The 24,891-nt window shown below is 39.9% G+C and overlaps 1 protein-coding gene across 4 annotated transcripts in view; it reads right to left on the bottom strand.

Moving 5' to 3' along the window:
• The window catches only part of ALS2 (alsin Rho guanine nucleotide exchange factor ALS2), a 37,632-nt gene extending 13,427 nt beyond the window's left edge, over positions 1-24,205 (bottom strand). For 2 of the 4 annotated variants that reach the window (XM_039555244.1, XM_039555245.1), the window contains exons 1-19: positions 24,119-24,205; positions 19,899-19,988; positions 17,782-17,936; positions 16,391-17,310; positions 13,707-14,067; positions 12,682-12,850; positions 12,118-12,214; positions 11,637-11,714; positions 10,504-10,680; positions 8,261-8,432; positions 7,692-7,872; positions 5,945-6,010; positions 3,322-3,484; positions 2,394-2,525; positions 2,031-2,159; positions 1,648-1,718; positions 1,227-1,293; positions 736-938; positions 527-592 (exon numbers count right to left, since the gene is read on the bottom strand). In XM_039555244.1, coding sequence (XP_039411178.1) covers positions 527-592; positions 736-938; positions 1,227-1,293; positions 1,648-1,718; positions 2,031-2,159; positions 2,394-2,525; positions 3,322-3,484; positions 5,945-6,010; positions 7,692-7,872; positions 8,261-8,432; positions 10,504-10,680; positions 11,637-11,714; positions 12,118-12,214; positions 12,682-12,850; positions 13,707-14,067; positions 16,391-17,310; positions 17,782-17,936; positions 19,899-19,918 — 3,227 coding nt within the window. In that variant the 5' untranslated portion in view covers positions 19,919-19,988; positions 24,119-24,205. Of the gene's footprint in view, positions 1-526; positions 593-735; positions 939-1,226; positions 1,294-1,647; positions 1,719-2,030; positions 2,160-2,393; positions 2,526-3,321; positions 3,485-5,944; positions 6,011-7,691; positions 7,873-8,260; positions 8,433-10,503; positions 10,681-11,636; positions 11,715-12,117; positions 12,215-12,681; positions 12,851-13,706; positions 14,068-16,390; positions 17,311-17,781; positions 17,937-19,898; positions 19,989-23,897; positions 24,029-24,118 lie in introns of those variants that run through there. The other 2 variants (XM_010406611.4, XM_039555246.1) reach the window with 2 other exon arrangements.
• Between the last annotated feature and the right edge of the window lie 686 nt (positions 24,206-24,891).

The following is a 24,891-nucleotide window of genomic DNA, read 5'->3' as shown; positions in this document are numbered from 1 at the left end:
TAGGACTCCCCACATATTTTTATCCTGCCCAGCACAGACATGTCTGCTCACAAGATGCATATAAAAATGCCTTTGGAAATAAGTTCATCTCTCAGCCTCAACAGTGCTCTAAGTAGATTCTTAGCAATGAAATCCACAGATTAGTTCAAAGCTGCATAATACATTGAGTTATTTTCAAGTGGTTGTATTTGTTTCACCAGATAACATGATAATGTCTACAACTTCCGTTCAGCCTACTTTCAGTCTCCTCTGTAAGAGTTACCTTCATCATCAAGATCACATACTCTCATTAAGTTTGCACCCAAACCCTGAAGTCTCAATTCACGATTTTGTTTCCTTGCTAGATTACTGAACCTTTGCTCTACCAGAAATATAGCAAAGAAAAGACTAGAGAAGGTGCATCACTATGTTGTAAGAAAGGTCAGTAAGATTGACTGCAAAACCATTAATTAAAAAGGTTTTGTTGTTTTCTCCTACAACAAAAAGTATTTCTTACCCGGCTCCACAAGTAGTGAGAATATCTTACCCATCCTCCAGCCCAGTCCGGAAAGTCCCAGAGTACATTCGTCCATCTGCCCATTTTAGGATCCCTCTGGAAAAAAATACAAACCCATGCCAATATGTAAGTTAATCAGTTCACTTTGCACTTTCCAAATACCTTCTGTGAGTGAGCCTACTTATTGTTACCGCAACCACTTCATTTTGGTTTCGACCACTCCATTCCAATGCTTTTACCTTCCATGGGGTTTTCCTGAAAGCCACCTCCCATCATAAACAGCATCCTTGAATCGAGGGTCCTTGTAGAAGGTGTATTTGGCACTGCGAGAAATAGGAGGTTCCTGTCTTGGCACATTCCCACCAGCTCCATATAGAATCATGTCAGAAGTCCCTTTAAGGGCCTGATCCACTGCTTGGCTTATTGCCCTCAGCCACTTGGTCTGAAACAGAAAGTGGTTCATCACAGAATTCAGCCAACACCTGTCTTTGTACTGACTCTCACCTTTACAGCAAGCACAGTCCTGTCCCTGGCACTGCTCAGCACAGTGCTGTGCACTGCAGCACTGCTACCCTCAGGCACCATATACAGCCAGCCTGCACACCCAGCTGCAGAAACACTTCATTCTTGGGAAATACTCAGCAATCCTTCTCCCAGTTTGGATTCACAGGTAGGGGAAAAAGCCTCATTGGCATCACTGAAGTAGTGTCAAATTCGTAGATATGCCCACCTTCTCCTGTGGTGTTGAAGAAACAAGAACAAACTGTTCTTCTGGTGTTGTAATCTTCAACCCGTTCCTACATGGGGGGAAAAGTATTTTAATCCGTGAAATTCCATCCTGAAAACCCAAGGTTTCTTAAAGCATCAGTATTGTATCTTCTCTTCCCTACCCCAGCTAGCATTCCCTTTAAGTCAGCAATAAAAAGAAGCAGCAGCAAAGAAGACTTGCTTCCCCCTCGACCACCTTATTCTTTCCAATGTTTACACCATTTTTTTTAAGACCTAGAAATACAGCATTTTCTGAAACAAGAAAAATGGGTAGACAGTGCTGCAATCATTGTATTCCATTCCAAATTCACAATAATTGGTTACAAAAAGCTCATCTTCTCTCCCAAAATATTAGACTATTTCAGCATCACAAGAATACTCACACGTTACCAGCTTCTTCTGAAAGAGCTTCTACCCACAGTGTGGACAAGGGAAAAATATGGTGTGTTGAGAACTGTAGGAAAGGAGAAGGGAAACATCAGCGGTTACTGATCCATTAATCCTGCCCCGTTTTTTTTCTAAATGGTTTCTTTTTTCCCTTTCTTGGAGGACAAGGAAAAATTGAGCATTAGGGACTCTTTCTACCACCCTGATCCAAGAAACAGCCAACAGAAACCACGCCGGCCACAGGGCAATGTAATCAAATGTTAAAAAGGCACATAATTTCAGATTTATTTTTACACTGCAAAAACTTCACTGTATGAAAAATAAGTAATGTTGTTTGAAGCAGAGAAAAGGTTTTGTTCCTGGCTCCAAGCTGGCTTACCTGAGCGTGCACCAGAGCATCGTTGAAGAGGATGAACCAGTTCACAGAGAACCTTCCTGCATGCTGCAGAGACAACCCCCGATTGCTGCTCTCACAGATCAAACGCCGCTCCGGCTTCCGCAAGGAATCCTACAGGAGGGGTCAAAAGCAAAATGACACAATCTCACTTCTCACTGATTGTGATGTAAGGTCGGTGCTTTAGTCTTTCACAGTAAAGGCCCAACCTTTCTAAAGTAAAGAGTACTACAGCAACACCAAGTGGAAAAAATAGCAAGTGCAACTGGGACAGCAGCATTAGTAATAGACACAGGCACTAAGAGCAATAGATTCAAGCTGCTAATGGACTGGCAGTTGTCACTATACCGTCATTTTCCCAGGAAAGGTCTTCCAGAAGCCAAGGGTGTATTCTGCTTCTTTAATTTTTCTGCTAAGATGGACAGCAAGGCTCTCGTAACATGAACTAGAATCCTGCAGCTTCTGGTATTCTGGAGATGCCTGTAGGGCACAAGGTAAGACAGAGCTGAGGGTGTTTCTGAATGCCTGTACCAACACCACCAACCAAGCTGCAATACAACTGCTCGCTTCATTAAATCAGCACTAAGTGCATGACAGTTGGTCTGGGTACTAAACAAAGCAGACAGAGTTATTTTCTTGGTGACATGTTCTGTTCATGTGCTGAGAGTTTTTAAAAATCACGAGAAGGTCTCTGAATGTTACAAGGAGAATGATTAATACACAATTACATGATCTACCTTCTTGCAGCTTAACAAGCTGTACTAGAAGTAGTGCTCCTAATTGCCGGAACAATATTCTAAATTACTATATTGGGCTAAATGTACAAGCAGTTACCATTCCTGTTTAGTCATCTTTTATCTCAAAACAAAGCAATTATATACATCTAAATGGGTGGTAAAAGTCTACCTAATATATATGTAGTGTTTTTAGTAGAGTATTACAGCAAGGGTTAGCTACAGCAACGACGCCAGATGAAACTGAAAAGCAACAGGCAAACATCGAAACAATATATCTGCAATTAAGCACTGAGGCACACAAACAAGCTCTGGCAGGGTAACAAGTTTCTACGTGTCATGTGCTCTGTGCAGCTGGTGTAAGATTGTGCAAATAAATCTACAAGATCTTTTTATCTTCCCTGCAGCAAATACAAGTTTGAGGTAGCTCCTCTGAGGAATAAGCTGTTTCTAATTACCTGGCATTTGCTTCACACAGTTACTTCCAAGATTTAAGTTTCATGTGTGTATTTATTGAACTATAGATAAAAAAGCCATCCTACCACTTCAAAACATGTGGCAAGCTTTAACAAAGTTCTGGCATAATTATGAAGTCGTCCAAATGGCATGAAAAACAGAGCATTCAAAACTTCCACTAGCTGGAGGTTTTCCTCATTCTTCTCAGACAGTTTCTGTAACAGCTCCTGGTTTTTACTCAAGAAGTCTCTAAATGATGGGACCATGGGGAAACAGAGGGACAAGAGAAGAAAAAACACAGACATCAGTGATGTTTTATGTAAATGAGCCCAGATAATTTTTTGGATTATCATAAACCAATACAAATTGTAAGGGCAAATGCATGCTGCTTATTCATCTATTCACAATGCAGTTTGAGAAAGTACAGCAGTAAAGACATGTAGCTAAAACTGCAACACAAGAGTTGTTTTTTACTTCTAATTTCATATGCTCAGTCATCAAACTGGCTGAAGAAAATTGACTATGTTGCTCACTTGGAGTGTAACCAATCGCCTTTTTCCTCTTTACCACTTGATTAGTAAAGAACAAACAGGTAGAAAGACTTCCCCACTGCTTTTGAAGTAATAAGTTTCTAACACTGTTGATTTATACAAGAAGGCCTGAAAGAATCTTAGCTTTGCTCTAATGCACTTCCCTAAATATACTGAAATAATTTCTTCCCCCTCCTGTTGTTCAAGGCAACAGACCAGTTCTTCCCCTAACTACAAAGATTACATCCTACCTCAGAGAAAGGCAGGAAATCTGTTCAATCCTCAGTCTGATTTCCAAGAGGGAGAACTAATCTAGTTCAGAGAAGAAGAGGGAAATGATTCTGAAGACAGTACATTAGCACACAAATCCAGGATTTCTTCATTAAAAGGAAAGCACACCTATTTTTCCCTCTCCTTCGCCATATGTGTGTGCTCACTGGTGCTGGCACATATGACACATGCATTGAAACACATCCAGCTGGGAAGCATTTAAACCACAAGCTGCAAGAATCAGGTGAAGCTGAGAGAGCAGGCCCCAGGGACAGCAAAACAGATCAGAGGTCACAGAAGGCTCCCTAAGAACACTACATGGTTACTGAGATGTTATCTCACACAAAATACTGTACCTTGTCCTGCTCTGCTAATGATATTTAAGAAGTCTGTTATTGAACAAGCCTTAGGAATAAAGAAGAGAGAAGACTGTTTTTCCCAGTTTTAAATTTATGGCCCTGGACAGCTTGCTATTTTTAATTTTGAGATCCTCATATGGAAGTTTCTCAGTTGAAAAGCACCAAACAATAACAAACAACACTCAGTACAACCTGTCTACTCTTTTAGAGGACATGCTCAAAAACCTGCCAACTATGGAGACTTCCATTGAAGCTAGCACTTTTTTAAAGTCAGGACTATACCTAATGCATTCATGCTGCTGAACATCCATAAAAGATGGACTGACACCATTAACCATTTACTAAAGACAGTATCCCTCAGGGAAGGAGTGGGGGGAAGTTCATTATTAGCAGTAGATATTCTTAACTTCCCCTTGCAAGGAACAGGACAAAACTTGCACATCATCTCTTCCCTGAAGTGTTATTCACCTAGTGAGACCCCAGTTGCAGTAGGAGAAGCTGTGACACCCAACAGTGACAACTGATGTGATGAATTCAGCATGGGCGATTTCAGAATGAATTATAAACAAGCTTATACTTGAACCAAGATTTCCTCTAAGTCACCCTAAAAATCCTGACCAATGAAAAAAGATTCTCAGTGCCTCTCTGCAGGAAGATTCTATATTTAGACTTTGGCACTGGTCCTCGAGTGCAGAATATTCTTCGTCCTAGGTACGTGCATTTCCAAGAACTTCCAGTATCATCGTTTACACTGCATTCAAAGTGGTCCATAAATGTTAATGGAATTACTCCCAGATTACAGAATTTGTAATTTTGGAAGGAAAGGCAGCAATTCCACAGACAAATTAAAAATTACCCTCAGTGCAACAACTTCTTCAAAGCACTAGGGTGAGAGATCCAGCGTCATTACTTTATTTCCTAGACAAAAATACTACTGAAATGAGAAAAAAGCTTTATGATCTAGAAACCTCAAGTGTGCTGTCTCAGGCCTTAAGATACAATTCCTTCCTCCCATTTACAGCATCTATGCATGAAATAGAGCAAAGAAACCTTGACAGGCAGAGAAGATGCACTTGCAGAAATGTTATTTTTGCATCATTTTAAAGCACTTCCATAAACTTAAAGAATTCAAATGGAAGTGAATTCACATTATCTACTGTAGCTAATTCTCTTCTGTATTTTCTTGACAGCAACATTTGAAAGAATAAATACTAACACTGAATAATAAATATTTAACCTCATTTAACTAAAGTTTTCAAAAAAAAAAATTATCTGAACTCTCTATTTCTTTGAAGGAATTTCCAGTAACAAGCTTTTTTCCTCCTTTCTCCACCTTCAAGATGAAGTAACTGAACTCAGCAGCATTTTAACCTTAATTTTTATCACAGTTAAGGTAACTTTCTCTTCATCTGAAGGAAAAGGAATTAGTGTACTCAAGTATGCTGAGACCAAGTCTCTGCATGGTCATTACTACACACATACAAACTCCATTATTTACAGTTCTTTGTTAATTGATAAAAATGTCCAAAAAATGGTAAAGGTTTGCTTACATTGCTGGCTTTGCAAGGAGCATAAATCCTCCCATTACGAGGAAGTTTGTTACTGAAGTACAATACCTAATATAGGGAAGAAAGATCTTCAGTTACAAAATGAAAACATCCCTGAAAGTAGCAACTGTTGTAATGTCCAACAGTTTATAATGACATCTGTAATATCTTTTACTATACAAGTTTTATAGTACTTGACCAACAGTGTTACTGAACACCTGGCATTCACCTTCCACATGAACACTGAACATGCATCACTAGTCCACATTTCTGCTGCCATTAGCACAATGCAGAGGGCTTACATTAATGTTATTTTTGTTTCTCTCTGATTTGGGCATGTACAGAATAAACCACCTGTTCCAACCACTTAGTACTGCTAGCTTCTAATTATAGTTAAGATGGAAATTTCAAGATAGGAATTTTCTCTTTTCCTGCTATTCAACATTCTACCTCTGACTTCTCCCTATCACCATTAAAAAAAAAAGAAAAAGAAAAAAGAAAAAAACCCAACACCTTTCTCTAAGGGAAGAGGTCTCTGCTTAGCCCATTTAACAGATTATACTTATGTTGCCTGCCTGATCCTTGAGAGATGCTCATGGCATTACACAAAAACATGCAGGCATTAGGAACAAAAGAGCAGAGCAGAAGACAAGCAGTAATGAGAATAGAGATTAGATATTTCAGTCTTTGAGGCAGAAGAAATTAAAACTTTCTATTCTGAGTAATGAGAACCAATTCTGAAAATTCAGGTTACAAGAAAAATTGGAGTTGAAGACTATGTAAGAAAATGAGAAAATACATATTTAGAATTATGAACAATCTATATGATAAACAGAGATGAAAGCTTCTTTTAGGGTGATACAGCATAAGTTCATCACTGACCCAGCAAAAATGTTATTTGTTGTGCTTGTGTTCAAAGAAACTGCAACTAGTTGTCCATTCAAAATGCTCCTGCATAACAAAAGTGATAACTACTGAAGTTGATAATCTTGAAATTTTGTTTCCTTAGATATTTTCAGATATCTGGTAACCAAGGCTACATTCAGATATGACATTTTTAGACTCTCTGTTAAGCCATTTTTCACAAAAACCTGTAGGTATTAAGTATGATGAGACTTCTGTCATATTTAAATAAAATTGTCCAGAAACTACAAGTTACTGAGGGGAAAGACAGAAAACAGGTTGACTGCATAGATCTTCTCTCCCAAAAGCATTAAGCCAATAAAAACAATAACCAGGAAAATTGAGACTTAATTCTGAGTACTAAAGCAGCTCCAGCTTTTGGGTGACAGGTGCAATGACAGCTGTTTAGCAGATACGAGGACAGAAGAATTTCCTTCTGGAAGACAACCTTTAGTTAATGACTATTGAAAAAGCATTTTGTAACCACAATAAACCCCCAAAGGTAGCTTTAATTAGCAGCCTAGGTAATTCTATCACATTATACTACAAGATTCTTAATAAGTAATAAATATTTAGGCTTATAGGCAGCAACCAAAGAAGAGTCTGTACCCAGAGTTTTACACAAGGGAAGCTGATGCTGTCCATGTGCTCCACTGGTGAAGACCTGGAGATACATCTCACTACAAAATGTATTTGTTTGTGTAAAACTCTCCATATATTTCTAAATCACAACAATACAACAGTTACACAGCTTTCCTTATGACCTACTTTCCCTTAACTCAGGGCTTGTTGCAGTCAGTAGATTAAGCCTGCAGAGACTCAAGATGAGAGGGAATTGGATACTTGCTCAGTGTAACTATCCAAAAAGAGACTGGAATGCTTCAGGATGGCCAAGCTCCTGGCTTCTTTTACTCCATGAAGAAAGCTACTTAAAGAAGCTCCATGTTGACCAATGAGATAGCACAGCTTGCTGAACCTGCTTGCCATTTCCTGCAACAACTGGATTGTATTTGCATTGCCCAAATTATCTGTAACAGACCAGAAAGCAATTTAGCTTACCTTATGAAAGAGCAGCACCCATTAACAGAGAGAATCACAACATGGTGCTGTTTAGATGTTTTATCAGCACTTTCACCTCATGGCTACATTATTCAGAATCAGAAATTCAACAGTTTTAGACTAAACACAGTGCACATAACGAAGGTATTTAGGGTGAAACCATCAGGAAAGTGCAAATAGTAACAGAATGTACACTGTCTAAATGCAACTGTCCTTCACCTCCTCATCCAAACAGAGGAGAAAGCAAGACTTCCGATTTATCTTGACAAAATATTACTTATAAATTCTGCATAACAGAAATTTGTTGTGGAACTTCGGGGAAACAATATCAAGGAAAACATTAAAAGAAGGTCTTACCTAAACCTAAAAGAGGTCTAAGGACCTGAGATTTGATCTCGCTCAGTTTGAAATAAAACCTTCTCTCAGTAGCAGCCAACTCATGCAAACTGGCAATATATCCCATTACGTTTTTGTCTACTAAGGCCAGACAGTTGTCACCACCAGCTATCACATTGCTTATGTACCCTACCTGAAAGATGAAAAAGAGAAAAGAAAAAACAGCAGCTTTAATATTTTTCTCTTTTTACACTCCAATTTAAAAATAGAGTAATGCAAATAATGTGTATTTTTAAGAGCACTAAGTGATAGTATTATTAATTACCGTCAGTTACAAACAACCCATTCAATACTGGCTTAATGCAAGAATGACAGAAGTTGAAGATACATTTATAGCCACTGCTGTTCATTTTCCTGATTCTGACAGAGCCTAAAGACAATGAGCAGACCACCTTTTAAGGTGGCTCATGCAGCCATTCCATGTTTAAGAGATAGTGACCTTAGGGCACATATTGCCTCACATTGGTGCACCACTTGTTGTAACCGCTGGACTCTGCCTAGCAGGCTGCTGTGGCCTGAAAGCTCAGCGAGGGTTTCCTAGGGCCATGTGATCAACCACATCCCGGAGTCCATTTCGGACAGCCCCACAATGTGGCTCTGGCAGCCAGCAGCATTACAACACAGTGGTGGTAAAGGAGGTAGAGAAGGGTCTCTCGTGAGGGATTGAGATGGCTTTAATCACATCTTGCCCCCACTATGTTCAGAGGTAGAGAGACAGCGTGGTCTGAGTGCAGGGTGGTTTTGCCAGGGGCCCAGGGGCGGTCCCTGGGTGGGGTTGGGGTACAGAAGCAAATAGGGAGTAACCGAGGGAGTGGCCAAGGCTAAGGAGGGAACAAGGCGAACGTACAGAATCACGGGCTTAACAGCCCACCACATTCAGTCACTTCTAGAACTGCAATATGCTTATATCAACAATGTTATTAAATAGCATCATTACATCAGCTACTTCTCCTATTAAATACGAAGAGAGAAGAACAAGCCTTTATTACAATTATGACTGATCTGAACAGGTCCTTTCTGGACCAGGAATATGTCTATTTATTGGTAAGAGTCCAGCTTATTGATACTGCAATATTACTAACAGTAGGTATTTGCTTCCCACAGCACTTCAAAGCAAAATTCTTCCCTAAGGGCAAGTGCCACTGATGCACTGTGGTTCCTCATTAATTTTGGTTCACATGCAATGCCACAGAGTAATTCAGAGTTTGAGCTCTACTTTTATTTCCTTGGTTGCTAAATAAAGGGTTCCCTTGAAACTCTGAGCCAAAGTTGTTCAACAAGCAACCCACAGGCCAATTCTCATATGCAAGAGCCTACCAGTCACCTTTAAAGAGAAGGGAATGGCTAGCAACAATCTTACAGAAGGAATACACGTGTGTGTGTGTCTGCATGCACAGACACAGACCCAGGGTCTAAATCTCTGTCTCTCCTCAAAACACTTCCCAAACTATTCTGCTCAATGCAGTGATACCCAGAGGAGCTAAGGCAGACACACTCTCTTCTACCCTCACCATTTCCCTTTTGTTACCTTAAACTCATTTTGTTCTGAAACCATACACAAACAACTTGGAAGAGGACATGCAGTCACAGTACACACTCCTACCTCATGCCAACCTCAAGGCACATGTAAGATTCAACTTCATGAAAAAAATTGTGCAGGGGCACCTCCTGTCTCCCATTAACATCAAATGCATGTTTTTGCTCAGATCCCCCTTTACACTCATGTGAAAGGGAGGGGTAGGGAAGCAGATGGCGCAGAACTCACAGGGATCTTCTGCCCAGTCACAAACAGGAGGCCTAATATTGCAATGGAGTCACAGAACAGAGCAGCCAGTGGCCTCAGTTGAGAGACAACAAGAAACTGAAGAGTGATAGCAGTGAAGACTGAACACAAAGACTATGGTCAAACAGAGCACAATAAAAGAGCACATTTCTGCAGCATGCACACATGGAAGGAAATGGATTAAACACACTCGAAATACCTCCCTGTCCCTCAAACAGAAGGGAAGGCCAAGAAACAGGCAGGAGAGAGAACAATACTAATTGGGCCTCCTCTCTGCCCTCCACCCACTGTACTCCTCATGTGACTACTAGGAACCAATAATGTGGCTTGACAACCTTAAAGCTCATCAAGCCATCAGCACTGTGCTATTTCCGAAGAGCACCAGTATGATCTGTATTGACTTAAAGGAAGTAACACTCACCTTACTACAGGCTAGTAACAAAGCTGGACTCTTAGCACAGCTATTTTCATTCATATTGTTTTCTCTTGATGTCTCCTGGCCACTGTAATATAATCCAGGTTGGAAGTCTTTCTCATCTGCTAAGAAGAGGGAATAATCTAGTCCTGCTGCTGTAGTCCAAACACCATCACCGCACACCTAAAATTTGGGAGGAAGGAAGACATTAAAAATCATCACCCAAAGCTGGAAAGAGAGAAAAGTACTTAACTCTTCTAGTCACACATGTACATAATACACCTGCCTAGATGATCTATTGCAATAACTGGTCAAATTTTCAACTTCAGTGTCTCGTAACAAATAAACTCCTTGCACATATATTGAAAAGTCTTTCAGTTTTCTTTCTAATGGCTGATTTTTTTGCCTTTCAGTTACAAATCAGTTTTACTTTTAAATGGGCATCAAGTGAGCTTGATTAAAGTTGGAACACTATTCTCCCCTCTACATTTAACCACAAAATCTATATAAACTTGGGAGACAGTTAATCTGCTGTACATTAATTTGCATAAGGCCTAAGCAGAAAAACTGTGCAGCTAGTTTTCTATTAAGACGAGCACAAGAAAACATGGGAAAGGCTGTGGTCTAACCCAAAAATTGTTATTTTCCTATTCACTCAATGTGATGAAAAGTTCAAAACAAAGAGAAAACCCACTGCCAAGACTCTGCAAAGCTCTGGAAATACAGAAACAACAAATGTGGTCGTGGTCCGGCCAAACTAAAAATGCTAGAAACAACTGTTTAGAATAAAAACAGAGTTACGAAGTATTTGGAAGTTTCAGCACTGCAACATCAATATCGGAGAAACCAAATATAAGGCAAAGTGAAATCTGATAAGAAGATACAACCAGTCACATTTCTCACTTCTAGAACATCACTGTGGTCAAAAACCAGCAGAAGTCTGTCTGAAGGACTTCTTGGGTAGATTTTCACAAGCTCATCTAAAGATCATTTCACAGCACAAGCCAAAGAAAATCAAGGGCTCTATTACTAAATAGCACACAGATACATGAACAGGTCATTCTCAGAAATTACTCTGCACTCACTTGTACAAGAAGAGACCTTAAACAGAAAGAAGAAAAACACAGAAAACAAAGTACCTTTGAGAGGCGAGGGACTGTTGTTGGGGAGTTCAAGTGACCAAGCTGGCCGGAGATATTACTGCCCCAGGAATACACCTGTAAGAAGCAGTGCTAAACATCAGAATATATATTTACATACATGGAAACATAGTGAACTGTGGTAGCACAACACATCAAGTGTGCAAACACACACAAGTCAAGGAGATAGGATTTGTGTGTCAAGAAGCATTTCCTCAATTTTCACTGTCTTCCTACATTCCCAGATTGTCTTCTCACATTCAGAAACGGAATGCACCAAATCAAGTCACAGCAATCTTTAAACATCTTGATGGTACATGCAGAACTTGGGCAGAAATAGGACTTGGATTCCACACTACTTCCATGATGCCTCCCACAAATGGGAACAAAAGTTTAGAAGCAAGAGAAACAAAAAACTAGAAAAGACCAAACATGATAATTATGTCAGAGATAAACAATAAATGTTAACGAACACTTGTACCTGGGATTTGGCAGTGAGTGCCAACGAATGATGGCCACCAGCGGAGAGGTGAATCACTTCCTTACCATCAAGGCTTTTCACACACAGTGGCTGAAGCCTGTCAATCCCCAGAACCCATAAGGCAAGGCAAGAGGGGTAGAAGGCAGGAAAAAGAAAAAATATTATCAGAGGTACTCTTAACGCAAAAACACTCAAAGTTTTATTTTCTTCCCTAAAACAAATTAGAAAAAACAAAGATACATAGAGTCTTCTTGCAATAAACTAGCTTAGTCAAAATGGTCAGGAAAGGCACAAATTGATGATAGACCTCACCCTAATTTGGACAAAGTCAAAATATCATCAAAACTGTTACTGATTACAAAGGGAAATGTCATAATTGATTGATGCTTGGTAATAATACAGCATAAAACATGTTGTTTGAAAAAACATATGTCACAACACTTAAAAGAACAAGAACATAATGCATGGCAGATGTTGAAATTTGAGAATTTGAGACAGTTCAATACTCAAAATTTTCTAGCAATCCAGTGAATAAAAAAAAAACATTTGCCAAAGAAATCTCACCTTGGCAGAACATCACCATGCCCTAGCTGTCCTTCCTTCCCTTTCCCCCAGCTCCACACCTCTGTTCTTAGAGAGGGCAGAAGAGCATCAGCTTCACCACTGTAGGTTGGAGTCAGAGCTACAGTCCTCATTTTTGCCCGTCCTACCTTCCGTAAGAGCCTTGGGGAAACTGAACAGAGGCCAAGAATTAGAAAAATTGCTAAGCATTTTGGTAAATGTATCACTCAGATTGTGCGTTACACAGTAACAGCACTACTTAATAGTAAGTGATCAAAACTTCTTAAAGCAGTTTTAATTCAAGCCTGGGAACAAAGGTTGACAGGTAAGACAATAGGTTACGAATACGAAAAAGTAACATAGGTGCTAAAAATAGACAGATGTCAAGTAGTTTTTACCAGCTGCTAAAGGATAGCAGACATACGAGAACTATGCAGTTATAATGAAGCAAATGAACCAAAACAAACTATAAAGAAAGTGTTTTATAAGACAATATAACCTTGAAGATTCCAATAATTCCTAAAATTCCTCTCAAATGCAAGATCAATACAGAACTAAACCACATACATGTTCAGAGCAATTAACAACATTAAAATCTGTGAGGGAAGAAGGTCATTAACTTTGAAGTTAAGCAGTGGGAATTGGAATACTTACAGGTCCCTGGCTCAAAAGCAGCTCAGTGCAGTGTGAATTACAGACCACACAGATTTGTATCTTCTACACAACCAACATGAAAGATACCTTAGCATCATCTGGCAATAGGACTCCTCCAATGTGCTCACTTTACCTTAATTTAACAAGAAAGACCATTTGTAAACCCACCCTGCTTTTGGTTTTCTTAGGATGCAGTATCTGCTAGCCTGAACTCTCTCCACTGCTTTCAAGTCCTAAGATATCGTTTAGAATTCATAAAGACCTTTGATACAGCATTAGATTTGTGTTTATTAAATGTTTGGGGTATTGTGGACTTACAAACCTCCACATTATTATAAGTTTTCCAGTGTTTTTTCCCCAACATGCTTTTTTACCTTGTGACAACAAGCCAGGCAGGGAAAGCCTTCGACTCCCTCCTTCAGATTCCTCTTCTCTAATATCTACTAAACTGGAACTCTTCTTCCCCTGCATGGATTCCAGTCTGACCTGCTCTTCTCGACTGTCTTTCAGAGCTTCAGGCCCTGGGGACCTGCTGCCCGACTGAGATCCTGGCTCACTCGAAGATGTGCCATAGAAGTTCATGACTTTCTTCAGGGACAGGGCTCCAGCCTCGTACGTGGCAGCAACTCTCACCCCAACTGCTGAGGCACAGGAGGCCACCAGGCTGTTCAAGGCGGATGTGCTGCTACCCGGAGGGCCAGGGATACAAGCACCGAGTTGTTCCTCTTGAGATGGCTAAAACCAAAGGAAAATTGGAAACTATCAGAGCAGACAGCATAGAACAGCAGGATGATGAATACACATTCACTATTCAAACCATGGGCTGGACTGAACACCATGTAATGTTTATTATAAATGTTTATTGTAAATTATATATGTATTTTAACTGTATATAATTCATATATGTTTTTTATGCCTCAGTGTACATCTATTGCTCTGAATCATTTTTTTTAAAGTAGGACCAAGCACCATTTCTAAATGGACTGGGCTTTGTGGCATCTCTTGTAGCTCACCCGTAAAAGACTGCAGGTCTGGGGTTTCTAAATACCAAAAAAAAAAGGATCTTTGCAAACAAATATAAAAAGAGATATAATTTTAAGCTTATTACCAACTTCTTTGACACCAATGAAAGTGCATCAGTGAGCATGCTCTACTTTCAGAGAGACAAGTTCTCTCTTCAATATGGTAAAAGGAAAACAGCAATTCATGGATTCATTTTGCAAGCCCTATCTTAAAACCAGTCTGGGTTGTGTTCTCTCACACCATTGTTGTATCCATATAAGGCTTAGTTAATAATCAAGTCACAGTAGGGACAAACTGACTGAAGGCAATTATTAGTCCTAGCACACCACTATCCGTAATAGCAATCAGCTGATCCACCAAATATGACAAATAGTTTGAACATTAAAACAAAGACAGCGAAGTCCCATTTCCCCATCTAATACAAAGTGGGAAATGGTATTAATACAGGAATTACAGCTCATTTTATTCTGTCAAAATAAAAACAATCTTTGACTTCTTTAAGCTTCTTTAAAGCTTAGGTTAAAGAATTGGGATTGGTTCTATTTACTTCATCCTATTTCTAAAAGGCATGCCTAGCAATACACTAAAGAAAACTTCATTTGTGTAGGAAAGCAGTGAAAAATGAAGGATTTTACTAATGCTGAAACACTTCATTAGACCTCATCTCTGCTCTTCACATGGATAGTCAGCTGCGGAAGATTCAGTGAATCAATTCCAGTCTTCATTCCTGACACTGCACAAGGAAAACAGTGCTCTGGAAATATTCCAGGAACAAGGAGTTGAGAAAGGGAGCATGAAGCTATGTTTCAGTCATTTCCCTATGCTGGAGTTCTTGCAAGAGGTCTGAGGAGCCCACAACTGCTAGAACGCATTTGTATTAGCAAAAAGCAAAAGAAAGAGCAAATGTATTTACACAACATTTATTTCTCTAAGTTTTCCTCAGAGTAAGAAAGCATAACTTGCTGAACTACCAAGTTACTGGACAGATTTTAAAACTATGGCGGTTTTGTTGCCATCAGAGGCAATAACAAAAATCAACTATTTATTAGGTACTGTGAAATTTATTTCCCTGAACCACTGTGGAGAACGTCTTACTGCAATTACTAAAAAAATAAATAAATTTACGTCTGCATAACACTGTAAAGGACAAAAGAAGTTTTCAGAATTCCACTGTCAATTTTGCAAATTAGGCCACAGAGCAGCAGGCTTCCTCACAGGACAGTAGTTAGATAAGGACCACCAGACTGCACTGCAAGATTCTGGATTAGTTTTTTGTCTAGTAATTTTTGGGTTCTATCTTCTTCCCTTTGCCCATAATTACATTTCCCTTTTTTTTCTCTCTAAAGACCAGAAAATGGTATTTCATCAGGGAGTCACAAACAGCTCTTGAACCTTCATGTCAAGCATTTTCTGATGCTTACTAAGAGATGAGTACTGGACTGTTCTGCTATAGCATCAAAACAGTGTTGTTCAATCATTCTCCACACCACACAGAGTAGTACTTATACATCTCCCATCCCTTTTTATGAGTTTATGCCATGCCTACTTTATTAACACTAGAAACCTTTTGGTCAAACCTTTTAGCAATTTGCAATCCAGAATTTTTAACTGATTGAGAACTTAGACGGATTTGTGAGGGATTTGTTCCAGGTACAGAAATTAAACCTTTACCTTAAAGGTAAATCAGGAGTAAGATTCATGGAATCTTACTGCCCCCCACAAATGGAAACCCATGCATAAGGAAAGAGCACGGAAATTGGCTTACGTGGTTCTGGTACTGCAGACCATGAAGAGGAGAGACTAAAGTACTGTCAAGGGTGCCCACAATGAAGGCTCACAGTTGAACAATGATGGAGGACAAAAAAAAAATCTTCCACTTAAAAGTTGAGAACCACCACAGTGAAAAAAACCCACTTGGAAACGATAAAAACACCATAGCTACATTAAAGTAGGTTTTTCATTTGTAAAAAGAGTAATGTTGTCACACATGCAACAGAAGTTATAGCAAATTATGAGCTAGTGATTAGGTACCAACCTGCTCAGGTTCTGTACAGATGTTTTTATTCAGGCTCTCATTTAATGAATGATCTGACAAACCAATTAAGTACTCTTTCACTTCTTTTTTGTCAGAGAACAGAGTATTTCCTGAACTAGAAATTCCACTATCTTCCTGTCCATCGCTGCTGGTAAGGCCACTTGGTCCATCGGATTCTAAACCAATAAGCCTATGTTGTTCCACAAGTGGTTTCTGACAGTCTTCACTTTGGCCAGCTGTTACACTTTTGCCTTCAGGGGTGTCCGACGACGGACAGAAAACGTGGGTTTCTGGTTGGTTAGCAGACAGTGCTACGCCCAGTGGGCAGCAGTGACTATCTGAAATGATTACATGATCTTCCTTGTCCGTCATGGTAATGAGAGGCTGACTGCAGTGATTGCATCTCTCTGGGATAGGCTTCATTTCCTGCACAGGGAGACATTGTACCAGAGCCAGGCTGTGGTAGGCTCCGCAAGCAATCTGGAGCACAACACGTCCTGCCAGGTGCTCTACCTTCTGTGGCTTTGTCACTGGGAAAGTTGTTGTTATGAGACCCAGCTGGCAGCCACTCCCCCAGGCCCATATCTCTCTGCTCAGCGATAGTGCCAGCGTGTGTTCCTCTCCACATGCCAATTGCAAAATCCTTACTGATAACAGAGGGCTGGTTTCAGAATCACAGATACTGACGAGTTGAGGCTCTGGCACACACGGCTGATTAGCAACTGCACACTGGCCAGCAGAATTGTCCCCCCACATGTACACCACACCGCTCTCTGTCACGGCTCCATTATGGAAGCTGCCGGCTGCCACTGTAATAATACGATGTCCAAGCAAAGTGTTTTCTAAGATAGGAGTGTTAACACATGACTCCTCAGGTCCTGATCTCCAGGGCAGTTTTCCAAAACTGTAGACCGCTCCACCTGGGAAGGGGATAAAAAGAAAAACAAATCCTAGTCTGAGTGTAAAACCAGTTGTTAAACCAACACAAAAATTTGAAGAATGCTTCAGACACATAGATATGAATTCCTAGCTTACTCCAGGCTCAGCAAAACCATGGCTATTGATATAAGAAGGCTGCTAGTTGCTCTCTGCAATTGTTGCTGTCAAGTTCTACACCTCATGTTAATGTTACCCTGTGCATGCATGCACTATTAAAATAAGCAATGCTTTTCTGCTAAAAATTCTACTATACTCAAGTCAAGTGAGATAAGTGTATTGGTTGGTCCTTGCTAATTCAAGAACATATTAAGGACATACAAATGTGTATGAGGAACAAAGTACAGAGCTCATCTTTCCAAACACAGATCTAGCATCACTTCTAAAAGAAGAAAACTTGACAATATCTGAAGATTGTTATTGCCCCAGATCATTACAACTAAGGTGTTTATTACCTTCTGTTAGAAGTAACCCATGATGGATTCCAAGGGCTGCCTGTAACACTGTCTTTCCACTGAGGCCTGGAAGCCTTTCTGGAGTAACAGAGCAGGAACCAGCCTTCCAAACATAGACCAGGCCTCTCTCTTTGGCTCCTTCTGCCTCTTCTGAGCTACAAAGATTGGAGGAAATTGGAACACCATGAGGATGAAGTTTTCTGTGGCTCAGTAATGCCTATGTAGGAAAGGCTTAGTAGTTCAGACATTAGTTTTACTTTCAAGCCAACATATTTAAATTAATATTATCAAACTGTAAATTAAATGCTATTTAAATGAAAAAGCAAGTGTCTTCTATTTGAAACCATTAGCTTTTTTCTCATTTGTACTTTACCATGTACGGATTGCTCCCATTAATAGTGTGTTTAAAACATTTAATACACCTGTAAGAGCTCATCCTTTATATTCTTTTATTTCTACCTCTAGAGATAAAAATGAGGTTTTGATTGTTTAGGGTTTTTTTCCTTCTGCTAATTCTTAATGAGTTTCTCAGATTCAAATGAGCCAGTCATTCAAATCAACTGAACCACGAAGCAAAAATATCCTGAAATAGTATGCAAGTATCAGGGCTTGCTGGAGTGACTGGAACTATCCAAAACTAGTTTAACACTCCAACACACTGTGGTTTGAATGCTCGGTCAGCAACTTCTACAACTCAACACAAAGAAATTCCTCAGAATTTTTACAAGCCCCCAGTTTTAAAAATTTGTCATTAAATCAAGAATCCCTTGATTTAAATACAAAAAGCTATTTTAAGTATCAATATAGAGTGGCAGCATTTAAAGCTAAATTAATAGTCATGCTTAAATTTCCTTAAAACTGTATATAGACTAGACTGTTACCTACCCAGAAAGAAAAAAGTGGGTTTAGCTCCTTACTTGACAACAGCCAAGTCACTGACTCCCTGCATAAATCAGTTCTTGCAGCTTGGCATGAACTTGTGAAATTAAATATATTAAAACAGCAAGAAAAGCTTTGATGGAATGATAGTCTATGTCTAGAAGAAAAGGCACAAGAAATAAAACGTACTCCAAACCTGTACCAAACCCAGAAAAAGCTATTCTGATACACCACACTGCAGGCAAACCTATGCAAGTAGCCTTATTCCTGAAGACTCTGAATTTGCTAAACAACACATTTTGTTACCTGAGGTGCACAGGATGAACAACATCTTTATGCAACCTGCCTCTGAAACATTCAAGTTAAGACTAGCTAAGAAATTAAATTATCTCTTAGCTCCTGTGCCTATCCCAAATACCTTTATTTTTCTACAAAACAGAAAGAAAAAAAAAGAAAAAAGAAATTCTAAAAGGTGACAGTCTAGAACTCTTCTAAAATTCAGGTAAATAGTTTATTCCAAAAAGCAAATACAGAATTAAAATGCAGAGTCCATCTCACATTTCAAATACATAGGATATATACATATACATAGTAATATATACACAAAGAAAGAAAAAAAAAGGCTTAAAAATTCAGTATTAGTATAAGGACATTTCACCTAGGATAAAAATACAGACTTTACACAGACAGGCAAAACACTCCAAAGAACACAAAATGATAACACTGAGAGTTTTCATCAACATACTCTGCATGAAAACTAGGTCAAAGCCTGATATTTGCACTTTTATCCATTTAATGGGACTTCGGGAAACAGCATAAAACAAATTCGGACATTCACATAACAGGATTTGTTACAAAAACGTTTGACCTCTATCAAGTATCTCAGTGCAAGAAAGCAGTGGAAGAACAGACTAGTGCAGGCTACTGATCCACAACCAAAATTCACAGGTGCAGGTACCAGACAGGATTTACTGTTCACTTGAGAATGTTACTTTCAAGTTTGTAGCCTATGGCTACGGCTCCACAAGTTACAACAATCAGCTTAAAAAAGAAGTTGCTGTTGTAGCAACTTTTCTGTTCCAGACACAACTGAAGCTAAATTAATAATCTTCCCTTTAGTGTAAGTTTCAGTACAAGTTACATAAGGACTATGCTGATATCACTTAATTTTCCAGGATGATCATGAGCTGGCCTATTTCAGATAGCGTCTGTGGTTTCACCTAGCTGCTCATTCTCACCTTCTTTCCTGCGAGTCCATCTGTCAGTGGCAGCACTCCATCACCACCAAATTGTTCCTCTTTCAAAAGGAACAATACAATTTTCACAAACTGAAAAACATAAAAACCAGCTATTTAATCACAAGTAACATAAAACAGTAACAACAACAAACCCCAACCCCCCCCCTAAGGTTTAGCTCCTGCATTAAATAAATAAACACTTCCACACTGCTAGGATGGTTCAAGTATTTATATTTAGTTCACTCACACTGAGTTGGCAGACACAAGCTAAACAGCCAGACTTGTCCTACGTACTCATCTCACAATGGGTCTATTGTAAGGATAGAATGAACAAAACCTTGTTCAAGGGCAGAAATTTACATCAATCTCTCTATACAATTCTCATTATACCACTCAAGAAACATCAAATTGATTCATTTTCAGTCATAAGACAGAATTCAATACTTGACTAAATTTAAGATGAACAGATTTGCATGAGCAGAAAATGATCAGGAGCTGAATTTGTAACTGCATTCCTGAACCAAAGCACACAACACCATCAGAAGGTGCAATTCTGCCTGGGCAGAAATGCAGAAAGCCGAGTTCAAAACATTTCTTCATGCAAACTGGTGGCAGAGTGCCTATGGGGATAAAAGACAACCATGGAAGGCAAGGAAAAAAAAAGTGGCTGCTCTAGCTACAATTTCATCCTTTCAGATTTTGAATTTTGCAAGTTCACCCTCACACCTTTCCATCCTCATGAGGATACCTTTGTATCACTTTTCTTGGAATAAAACAAAGCTACAGTTAATCTTTGTTTCTTATGATCTGATGGGCTGTTTTCCGTAATATTAAAAGAATTGTGATTTCTCTCTATCTACTGCATTAGCAGATGAAGTATTACAAATTTTAGTAACATTAATGCATGTGTATAATCATATTTATTAAAACAAAGTTTCATATATAAATGCTTTAGACCTGTTGCTTTATGATAGTTGCTGTCTGATATCCACTGTAACAAAATCAGAAAATAAATTAGTTAGTATAAGTCTTAACACCCAGAATAAGTAGTCTGAAGCTTTTGCATACAGAAACAAATATGGCCAGTCTTAAATACAAGAGACAATATACACAGACCTGTAACTCTCATACAGAAGTTTCAATGCACACTTGGAAACAGTAATCATCAAGTTGATAAATAATTAAAATAACTAACAAAACCTCCAACACTTTCACTGGAGTGCTCTGAATAATGAATTACCAAAGAGACCTTCACAAATAGAAACAACACAGCATACCAAACAATTCCAGTCTCTCAGATACAGGACACTAAAAAGAGTGATTTGGGCTTCAGAGCTGGCAAAGAACAGACCTCAAAAAGGTAAAGATTTGATAACGTAGTATTGTGGTAAGTCATGTACACCCTGCTCTAAAAAAAACCACCCCAAAAACCAGAGCATACTTTCTAGGAACACGAAGGCACACTTGTCACCAAGACAGTCTCTCCTTCCTCAACTACAAAAGGAAAAAACCACTTACAGTTGTAAAAGTTAACTTTTAAAATATTAACAAAGGAAGTCTCACAAATATAAGGGAACTGTCATGAAATGCTTCAGTAGCAGAGGTATTGATGAAACATCAAAGGAAAATGGAAGTGCATTTTTGGAACATTAACTTCCTGAGGTGTTCTTGCTCAGAGTAAGTCCATTTAGGGTTTTCTTTAGCCTACTCAAAACCACCTAACCCTACAATTCAGTCTTCCTTTGTGAAGGACTCTAGCTTCAAATAAAAAGATCCAGTGGATCAGTGAATCAAAGAGATGAAAGCTTTCATAGAGTAACTGAAGTATCTACAAATATACCACTTACATTGCATACAGTTATTTGAGGTTAAGGAACTGAGGCTTAGAATTCCTGACTTCTAGAATTTATGGACTTTTTTAAGGACTCAAAGAATTTCTTTTTATTTTCATGAGCCTCGACTGCAAAAAAATTTATTGTAATTGTCATAAAACCTTCTGATTGTAACAAAGTTAAAGCCAGGCATCTGATTAGCTGTTATGCAAGATCTCCCTTCAAAGCCAAATTGAAAAACTATTTACATAATTATTAAGTAACAAAGCCACAACAGCAGCAAACTAGAAACGTGATATAAGAGCACAATATGATGGCAGTGATAGATTTTCTTTTCTTTACAGAAGCTCACACTTAGGGTTGCATTACCAAGCATTTATGCATATAAGGGAAAACAAGAGTCAAACTGTTTTCTTTCCATAGATGAAACATCTTTAAGACATTTTGAAATAACTTTCAAATTCAGTTCAAGTTTTCATTCACTCCTGGGACAGCACAACATTATTCCCATTTCATAGTTAATGCAAAATACAAGTTGCTTTGCTACAGCTACAAACTAAGTAAAATAATTGTAATATAAAGTTTCTTCCTCCCAACAGAAATATGTAATTTTCCTTGCTTATTCTCACATTACATATACATTATTTCCTTTCCACTACCACTACCTGAACTGTTGTTAGATTTAGCATTCATGGAGATGAACGGTCAAGCACAAAACAACACTCCTGCATGGAAGCTCAGTGTGATACCAGCATCTTCACTGCTATGCCCATACTTTTACCGTCTACATTTTTGTTTCGATGCTCAAGAGGAAAGCAGCAAGGAGTGCCAAATATGAAGTGGATTTGTGCTACAGACAGATGGTCACTGGCATGACACTGATGTCACACTCTCCACTTACAGAGTTAAAGGCTAATTCTCCAGAAATCGAACACCACCACACTGTAACAACTGCCATGACTGGGAATGAAGTGGAGCAAACATTACTCTCATTATCATGGACTGTGCTCTTTGCTGACCGTTTTTAAGTGAGCACCACAGGTATGAAGGCAACCTTACATTCAACGCTGAACAGCAACAGCTGGTATGCCCCTGACTTTCAGAAACACTAGAACTCCCATGAGCCTCATGTGCTTATTTACCTGCTGTGTCAATAAACACTGCAAATAATTCTACAGCTTTCATACGTGTTTACTTACGTATTTCCAAACACATTTTTAATACATTTGTTGCATCATATTTAGCAATAACTTGCAGGACCAAGACTGCATGTTTGTTACACAGAATCACCTACTCAGGTTCTGAAGAGGTAATCTCCAAGCTTCCTCATTCAAAACAGAGTTTCTGTCAACACCAGTCCGGTCTACACACATCATTTACTGGTGCTAACTGTGGCTTACATTCAATGCACGACCAGCTCAAGAAGCGCTTGTGTTTTGGTCAGCACTAACCACTGCTTTTAACACTGTGTGATTAAGACCTGCTCAGAACAAAACAAAACAACTGGCTTCTGAAAGACAGTAGCGATCCCTTCAGATGAGGGCTCAAAGCTGTCAATGCCAGTTCCAGTGAATGCAGGATGGTAGCAAAATACAGCAGTAAAGAAGTCGGGGAAAAAAATCCAACACAGAATTATCTGCTACAGAATGCAATTAATAGTTAAAATTTACCAGACTCTCATGAGACTCAAAAAATTCTGAATGTCCTTCTGCCTCTTTTTCTTTTGAAATTACACCTTAATTTAGCACATTCTCAGGTGCTTCCTCTTCTGAACACAGAAACTGAAGATGCTAAGTACAGCTAGTTTACATAAGCTGCTGCTCTACAACAGCTGTGATTAACTACAGATCATCTACGACCACTCCGGTTGCTCCCCGGTGCCTCATCAAAATATTTTCGTTCTGGAAGAGGAGGTCTGTGACAGTCACAGCACGGTATGTCACCTGTACAGGATACTGCAGCCACAGTAGGACCATCACTCAATACACTCCAAAAGCTGAAACTGCATTTACCCCTAAGCAAGCAAGTCAGGCAAAGGGACAGGACTTTGAAACGCAAATGGAAGGACATGAAGGGCATGTCAGTTACAGTGCGGGGGTCTCTTTCCACCAAGAGGGAGGAGACCTTTCACACCCTACAGAAATACACCTCGAAATCTCTGCCGTACCAGCCCATCACAGCGCGGTTAGAGACGGACACCCAGGGTCTGTCACAGCTGCTCTTCAGCCTCTCCCCGAGTCCCCAGGCGCAGGCGGGGGCGGCGCAGGGCCTGTCCCGCGTCGCCGGTGCCGCCCGGCGCTCCCGTCCCGCCCGGCGCAGGAGGCGCGGAGAGCGCGGCTCCCCTCAGGCGCGGCGGCCCCGTCCCGCGCAGCCCCGCGCGCCCCGCACCTGTTGCCGCCGCACCGCCCTCAGCCGCGCGCTGCCCGCCGGCCCCTCGCGCCGCCCGGCTGACTCACGCGGGGCCGCAGGGGGCGGGGCCAGCGCCGCGCGAGCGCCGACGGGTCCCTGCCCGGGACAAAACAGGCTGAGACGGGAGCGACACGTGGCCGTGATAAGGAAATAGGCGAGGCTCGAATACAGAGCCGGGCCACGGCCCACGCGGGATCGGTGAGAGCGGCAGCGGCCGCCCGGCCCTTCCTGCTCCGCAAACCCTCCCGTCAGCTACTGCTCTAACCGGGAGCGGGCCTGCGCCACAGCTTCCTCAGGGGCGAATGTAGAGCTTCCCCTCAGGACCAGCCTGGTCTAAAGAGATGTGATGCCACGGGTGGATGTGCGTGCAGGTGTGTGCACGTGTTTGTACGAGTCATGCACACACGTCTATGTGTGTTTTTCTACATGCACAGATTTCACAGAATACATTTAAAATACGTAGACATAAATACACCAATATGTGTATATACACACAATATGTACGTACACCTATATGTATATGTATACAAAATATCTATCTAGCTATATATGCACACGCCTATAGGAATACACCTCTATGGATATATACATGCAGTATATATACACACCTATATATGCACACTATATATATATACATACACAGATGTGTATATACACACTATATGTGTGTGTGAGCGTGTGTGTGTGTGTATATACACATCCCAGTATGGGTATGTACATGTGTTTCTATTTAAACAAGTTTTGTAAAATGT

Source organism: Corvus cornix, chromosome 7 (assembly GCF_000738735.6).
Source record: "Corvus cornix cornix isolate S_Up_H32 chromosome 7, ASM73873v5, whole genome shotgun sequence".
Taxonomy (NCBI): domain Eukaryota; kingdom Metazoa; phylum Chordata; class Aves; order Passeriformes; family Corvidae; genus Corvus; species Corvus cornix.
This window is presented reverse-complemented; position numbering and strand designations above follow the sequence as displayed.